Here is a 7,270-nt window from a genome sequence, read left to right as displayed (position 1 = left end):
GTGCTCGTCTCATGTCACCAGGAAAACAAAATAAAAAACCACTGATATCGAGTTGATTCCAGCAGATAGCCTCAACTTTCTCCATGGGAGCTGCTGGTGGGTTTGAACAGCCGACCTTACAGTTAGCAGCCTGATGCTTACACAACAGCACTACCAGGGCTTTTTGGCTCGTGCAGGTGTATAGTTAATGTCTATGAGTTAATTAATTTAATACAACAACCTTATCAGGCACGAGGTTGATTAAGCAGAAGTGGAATTCGAACCCAAGTTTTTGTGGACTTCTATGTGGGCCTTGAGGCTCGCCACCAACCACCTTCGCTCCTTTATTCCATCCACCCTCCGCCCAGCGGGTGGCGCTCGCGGACACCCGAGAAGCCGAGCTGGAAGGCGGGACTTCCTGTCTCCGAGGGAGCACTTCCGGCCAGACCGCGAAAACCATTAACTCACATTGTGGTTTCCATCCCATCTAGTTCGCTAGCGTGAAGAGCTCCCGCCTTGGCACCCCCTCGGAGACACGGGGATCAGGAGGTCGTTGCGTGAGATCCCATTTCCCAGACGAGCACGCCGAGACTCGGGCACGTAAGTGCGTGAGCGGCCGGACGGGAGGAGAGAGCGCAGTTCCCGGGTGGCGGGAGACGGGGTCCCGGGTCCCAGAGACCAGCTCGGGGCTTCCCCGCCGTTCGGGCCCGCAGGCTTTGGGATCAGCCACTTAACTATCTGTAGCCGCTAGCTCACGGAGTGGCGCGGGTTCTACGCGTGGCTAACGTGGTGGGTAGCACATGCCTGGTGCATAGTCCTGGGTGTGAGCCCCTCGCTGTTGTGGCTTGCCTAGGTGGGGCCTGCAGGCGGAGTGGGAGGGGGCAGGACTAGGGAGATGCTTGAGGACTTGGTCCCCCTCAATGCCCTTACCCCTCCTCTGCAACCTTTTGCAGCCCTACTTGCCCGAATCCAGACCTGGCAACTTCTGCAGCCTTTTATGGTCGGAAGGGCTTGGAGGACTGGCAACAGGGCAGGAGGCTGGTCGCAGGAGATCAAGGCTGTCTTGCCTTGGGGCTGCTCTGTGATAGGGACTCCACCAGCGCCCATTCCACCTGTATTTATTGGAACTGTTTGATTCCTTTCTCTCTTTCCTGCCTACCTGAGGAACCCTGGTGGCTTAGTGGTGATGTGTGGGGCTGCTAACCACAAGGTCAGCAGTTTGAAACCACCAGCCGCTCCACAGGAGCCAGATGAGGCCTTCTACTCCAGTAAGGAATCGACAGTCTCTAAAACTTACAAGGGCAGCTCTGAGTTGGGATCACTTGATGGCACTGCCATCTTCCTTCCTAAATTTGTTCTGACCACTCCTATGCACTGATAGCAAACACCAAGGCCCCTGGGACGCCAAGTCTGTGATATCTCTCTTGCTCTCTCTGGATCTGTGACCAATCAGTATCAACAGCCTCCCCCTTATGCACCAGAGAGAGGACTTCCGAATGAGCATGGAAAAAATGTAGGTGGGGGGGGGCAGCAGCAAGGTGACTGCTTGTGGTTCCAGAGTGGTATCCCAATGAGCCTTTAAAAGGTGCATTTCTCAGCCAGCCTATCAGTTGGCATTTGGGGGAGGCACTGTGGCTGGCCAACAGCAGGTTGAAAGGTGGTCTAGACACAGCCTCTGTCTTGGATCATGAATTCAGCATTGTGAGTTGGGACTAGAAATGTGTACTCATAGTAATATCGGTTAGAAACAGACCTCTCCCCAGGGACTGATGCCCTTCCTCGTGCTCCCCGATTCCTTGTTTCTCAAACAGGCCCAGCACTTTCAAACCCCAGGAGGGTGTGCACTTGCTGTTTGTTCTGCCTGGCACGCTCCCCCCAGTTGTCTGCCTCACTAGATGCCAGCTCTGCCCAGGCAGCACCTCCTTGGCCTGGCTGCTCCCTGGCTGTCCTCGTTGCTTGCTGTCTCCTCCCTGGGGCTGGTTTTCATCTAGCACTCATTACTGTCTGGCTTTTGGCTACGTCTTTGTTTTTGTTGTCCACCCCCCACCCCCTGTGGCAGTACACTTCCATAAAGACAACAGCCTTTACGGAAACCACATGGGGCCTGGGAGTAAGAGTCGGCTCCCTGGCAATGGGAGCCAGGCCTCTGCAGCAGCTCCTCGCTCTCCCAGGAGCCCTGGCAGCCATCACCAGAGTCTGTGTCAGGGAGGCCCGCAGACCATTTGGTTCTGTCTTCCAGGATGGACTTCCCCAGCCCCCTGCACCCCGCACTGTTTATGAGCGGCCCCCTGGGTCTGAGCAGCATCCCTGACCTGTCCTTCATGTGCAGCTGGAGGGATGCGCTGACACTGCCTGAGTCCCTGCCCATGAGCAGAGCTGAGGTGAGCATGGTAGTGCCAGGGCAGGCCCCAGAACCTAGGCCCACTTTTCTGGCAGGGGCACACAGGAGCCATTGGCACACACTGGCAAAGGCCCAAGCTGAGCCAGAGTCCCTCCATCCAGGTACAGGGGACGCCCTCCCTGGCTGTCCTAGTGGGCTCATTCAGCGGGACCTGTCGGCTCGCCCCTTCCTGACCCCCACTCCGCAGCCTTCGTTCCTTCCTCCCCTCCCTTCAGCCCAGACTGGGGAGAATTGCTTGTCTGGGGCCGGAGTCCTTGGCATTGGGGGACACACATATGCCAGTGATCATGACGACGCCAGGACTGGGCTGGACATACCGCGAGGCTGAGGGCATGGGGGAGGGGTGCACCTTCCCGAGACTTCTGCTGCCCTCAGGAAGGACACTGGCACTTCCTTTGGACTCAGAAGCCGCCCGGCTGCCACTTGCAGGCGGTCCATCTGTGAAGTAAGCCAGGCAACAGCGGGAGAGGAAGAGGGAGGGGGAAAGGTCTGGCAGGGGTAGGATGCTATTGCCACTTGCTTCCTTGGCAAGGAAGGCCCAGCACTCAGCTAATACCCTCACTGGGCAGGCCCCTGTCCCACGAGGGTGTGAGCTGTGGGGGCACCCGCCAGAGCAGCTGGGTGTGTACTCCACCAGGTCTCAGAGTTAGTGACTGGGAGGTCTCTAGGGGAAGTGAGATCGGGTGGGATCAGGGTGGGCACCCAGCTCTGGGCACCCAGCCACCTGCTCTCAGAGCCCAGCTAGTCTCTGCCACCTCCCTGTTCTCAGCATTCCCCCCCCACCCTAGCCCCCATAATACTGTAGTTACAGCCACACCAGCTCTGTGAGGGGGCTGAGTTAACCCGTTATGACCCATGTTCACAGGGTCCTCAGGGGTCTAAGGGTAGCTGATTTCCCACTGGTGGGACATGCCATGCAGCCGTCAGAAGGGACCTGAGCGGCTGAGCCGGGAGGAGCAGCCTCGGGCCCCAGGTTACTGCTTTCACAGGGCAGGGTATGAGGTGTCCACCAACCTGTAATAGTCTACAGGGCCAAAGCGACACGTGTGTCCTACCACTCCTGCCCAGTCCCCCAGACTTCAGGGGGACATATGCGTCCTGTCAGTCATACCTGAGGAGCCCAGAAGGACACACTCCATGTAGACGTGCTCAGGGACTCCATGTGTGTTTGGTCCCATAAGGGCTGGGGAGTGGGCGGTGCTTGTGTCCCAGCCTGCCAGGGGGCTTGCACCTCATCCCCTCTGTGGCTCCCACAGAACACGGCAGCCAAGCCCTCGGCCCAGGACCTGTGGTGGGAGCCAGACACCCCGGGGCCCTTTCCCCTGCTGCCACCTGGTCCCGGTAAGGGTTTACCCAAGCCCTGCCCTCTGAGACTGCCCCTTCTTAGTCTTCAACAGACCCCTTTCCAAGCCCCTCCCCGCAGAGCCCTGGGACCTCCCCCCTCCATGGGCCGACGACACACAGACCCCTTCTCCTCCCCCTCCCTGCAGAGCCCTGGGACCCTGGGCTGACCGCGCAGGACCTGCTTTTCCGGGGAGGTCATCATTTCTACAGTCGGCCCCGCGCCACGCTGGATGTTACCGAGCAGGTGAGGGGTCCCACAAGGCCATGCAGTGTGGCCCAGAGGTCGTGTGTGGTGACCTGACAGGCTTGTGACCTCGGTCCACTCTCCCCTAGCTCAGCCACTTCTTGTGGGACCATGGAGATGTCGCCTTTGGGTCCCTAGGGACCCTGATGCAGGAGAACTTCAAACTGGAGGGCACACGGGTGAGTGGGTACTGGCTGGCCAGCAGGGGTGCCCGCCTTCCTGTGGCAGTAAGCCACAGGCTGTGTGCCTCTGCCTGACCGAGCCTTTCCACTCAGAGCCGCTCTAAGAAGAAGACGGTGGTCAGTGTGAAGAGGCTGCTTCAGGACCTTGGTGGACACCAGCCCTGGGGGCAAGTAGCCAGGGAGCACGGGCGGGAGGGCAGCGGTGGAAGCAGTCAGAAAACAGAAACTGTAGTCAGCGGGCCATACTACCCAGCGCTGTGTAGTCCGCGGGCCGTACTTCCTTGTATAGAGCACCCAGCCCCGGGGTGTCAAGCATGGCTGCAGCCAGATGCTCACGTGCTATTATCAGGGCTGGGTCCCTTTTCAGTTTCTGATCCACGTGCCTCTGCTGGCCTTCACCCTCTGACAGGCTGCCTCCACGTGGCAGGCAGCAGGATGGCTTTTGATCCCCAGGAAAGAGCCAGGGTCCCTGGGTTTCAGGTGTCCCAGGAAAGAGTCTGATTGACTGTCCTGGGTCTCAAGCCCATTCTGTTAGCCGGGTCCTATGGCTGGACCAGGTCGGTGTCATGTGACAGCCTCTCCCACACTGGTCAGTGAGAAACCAGTCCCATCCACCACCACTGCCTGACCTTCCCATGATTCTCTTTCCCCAGGTGTCCCTGGGCATCCCTCAGCCGGCGGCAGCGCCGTTTCTCCATCCTTGGTGGTCCTGTCCTGGGCAGGTCGGTGGCCAGCCTCGTGGGGGAGCTGCTGCAGGAGGAGCTAGCAGGGCGCTGGGGACAGATACTCCTGGACGATGCTATCACTGGGGGCGCCCTGGCCTGGCTGCCCGGGAGCACAGCCCTGGCGGGGCAGCTGGTCTACCCAACCGGGGTTGCCCTGGACAAACTGTGTATCCATCTGCTAGGTGGGACCCTGCTGCCCCCTCGGGGAGGGATAGGTGGTAGCTGGGGGGTGGCAGTGACCATCGCTCACACACTGATCCTTAGCGTGAGGTCCAGGCTTCCAAAAGGTCAGTCTGACCTCAGATGGCCACCCGAGGGTCTTTGGGGACCCTGGCCACATCCAGCTCCGAGGCTCTGTCCGGCAGGTGGTGACTCAGACTGTCCAGGGAGAAGGTAAGGCCCACTGCCACCTCTCTCAGCCTTCCTGGTAGGCCAGTGGTCCGGGCCCTGACCCTCTGTCTCCTGTCCCCTAGCTCTGCTGGCGGTCCGCTCCGACTACCACTGTGCCCTGTGGAAGGTGAGCAGGCAAGGCCAGCCCTCCCCACTGCAGGTGCTGCAGGTGCAGAAGGGAACCACTGGCATCAGCCTCAGGTGAGAGGGGAGCTGAGGAGCTTAGCCTGCAGGGGCTGGGGCAGGGGGCTGTTTCCCTCAGACTCCTCTTCTCTCCCCCTGCAGCCCGCATCTGCCTGGGGAGCTGGCTGTCTGCAGCCGTTCAGGCACCATCTGCCTGTGGACCCCCCAGAATGGGTAATGGCCTGCCCCACCCCAGCCGAACACACACACACACACACACACACACACACACGACCCCCACTCCCCCAAGCAGCCTCCACCCATCTCCCTGACTTCCCTTCCCTCCTCCCCAGGCTGCAGCAAGTCTACAAGGACCCTGAGACCATGGTGTTCCGGGACCACTCCACCTGGCGCTGGGCTGACTTCACGGCCCACCCCCGGGTGCTAACTGTTGGTGATCGCACAGGCGTGAGAATGATCGACACTCAGGTAGGGGTGGGACTGAGATGCCAGAGAAGGGACCCACAGGTGGAGGGCACTGAGGCAGCCCAGCCCGGCAGTCCAGGCTGACCCGGGCCGGTAGAGTTGGGGGTGAGGTCACAGACAGGCTGAGGTTGGGGCTGACTCCGGCTTTGTCTTCCAGGGCCCCCCGGGCTGTGGCCTGCTGCTTTTCCGAGGGGGTGCTGAGGCCTCGTGCCAGAAAGGAGAGCGCGTCCTGCTGGCCCAGTACCTGAAGGAGTGCAGCCCAGCCTCTCTGAACCCCACTCTCCATCTTATCTGTACGCAGGTGAGGACCCCTCCCCGGACCAGCCAGGCACTGGGCTTGCTTGCCAGGTTGCACCAGACCGGGCTGGCCCCAGTGGCAGCCGCTGGGTACAGGAGCACGCTGGCTGAATCCAGAGAGGCTGGGAGCATGGGGGTGGGTACTGAGCCGCCAGACCAGGCACCCTGCTGTCAGGAGGTGGCAGTCGGGATGGGTGAGAGGAGGAAGGGCCTCCATGGGACGGCAGTCTGCAAGACGGGGTCTCCTAACGTTGAGGGGCTGCTGGTCAGCATGGTGCTCTAGGGAGTCTCAAGCTCAGGCCCTGGGACCAGGTGGGTTTAGAGAAAGCAGATAAAGTCAGGGTGGGCTTCTGGGTGGCACGACCTCCAGCACCTTTCCTGAGGGTCACAGAGCCTGTCGCCTCTCCCTGAGTGGCAGTTCTCACTCTACCTGTTGGATGAACGCCTCCCCCTGGTGCCCCTGCTGAAGTGGGACCACGGCCTGCCCTCCGCACCCCTGGTGGCCCAGCTGCTGCCCGTGCCCCGCCCTGGCGACCCTCGGCCCCTACTCCTGGGGGGTCAGGGCGGCCAGCTCCAGCTGCTTCACCTCTCAGGTGAGGTCCCAGCGTAGGCAGGGGAAGAGGCTGGGGTGGGGGGTGGGGGGGTATGCCCTCGGCCAGGGGCAGGGTCTAGCAGTCTGTCTGGCCTCCAGGAGACGGGTCTTCGATCCCCAGGCTGGCAGGGCACCCCCAATCCCTCCCAGTGAGGACTGATGCCCTCTCAGGGTTCCCAGTACTGGAACCCCCGGGTCAGAGGCGGCTGCAGGAGCGACTGGATGCGCCCACCTTAGGTACGCGCAGGGGTGGTAGGTGAGCCCAGGGCTGCGGCAGGTGACCTGGCCAGCCCTGCTTGGAAGTGATGCTGCCCTGTCCACAGGTCTGGCTGCCGCTATCCTGCCCAAGGCCTCCACACCGAGCTTGGCCCTCTTCCAGCTCTCGGCAGCAGGGGATGTGTTCTGCCAAAGCCTGCACCTCCGCGAGGGTGAGCCCGGTCCCGAGCCCCACGACCCCGCCACTTCCTGGACCCCCCAGGCCACCACCTGCTGCTGCCGCTGGCTGAA

The 7,270-nt window shown here is 61.2% G+C and overlaps 1 protein-coding gene across 1 annotated transcript in view; it reads left to right on the top strand.

The window, feature by feature from the left end:
• The first annotated feature begins 452 nt into the window (after positions 1-452).
• TAF1C (TATA-box binding protein associated factor, RNA polymerase I subunit C) overlaps positions 453-7,270 on the top strand; it is a 7,878-nt gene continuing 1,060 nt past the window's right edge. The window contains exons 1-15 of the mRNA XM_045293598.1: positions 453-579; positions 2,219-2,360; positions 3,637-3,721; positions 3,871-3,968; positions 4,058-4,147; positions 4,244-4,317; positions 4,804-5,042; positions 5,152-5,268; positions 5,349-5,466; positions 5,551-5,622; positions 5,742-5,877; positions 6,032-6,175; positions 6,590-6,764; positions 6,863-7,000; positions 7,087-7,264. Coding sequence (XP_045149533.1) covers positions 2,220-2,360; positions 3,637-3,721; positions 3,871-3,968; positions 4,058-4,147; positions 4,244-4,317; positions 4,804-5,042; positions 5,152-5,268; positions 5,349-5,466; positions 5,551-5,622; positions 5,742-5,877; positions 6,032-6,175; positions 6,590-6,764; positions 6,863-7,000; positions 7,087-7,264 — 1,805 coding nt within the window. The 5' untranslated portion in view covers positions 453-579; position 2,219. The remainder of the gene's footprint in view (positions 580-2,218; positions 2,361-3,636; positions 3,722-3,870; positions 3,969-4,057; positions 4,148-4,243; positions 4,318-4,803; positions 5,043-5,151; positions 5,269-5,348; positions 5,467-5,550; positions 5,623-5,741; positions 5,878-6,031; positions 6,176-6,589; positions 6,765-6,862; positions 7,001-7,086; positions 7,265-7,270) is intronic.

Source organism: Echinops telfairi, unplaced genomic scaffold (genome assembly GCF_000313985.2).
Source record: "Echinops telfairi isolate 266 unplaced genomic scaffold, ASM31398v2 ScPeMD7_2291;HRSCAF=2852, whole genome shotgun sequence".
In the NCBI taxonomy this organism is placed as follows: Eukaryota; Metazoa; Chordata; class Mammalia; order Afrosoricida; family Tenrecidae; genus Echinops; species Echinops telfairi.
Note: the sequence above shows the minus strand (reverse complement) of the source record. Positions and strands in the feature narration are given on the sequence as shown.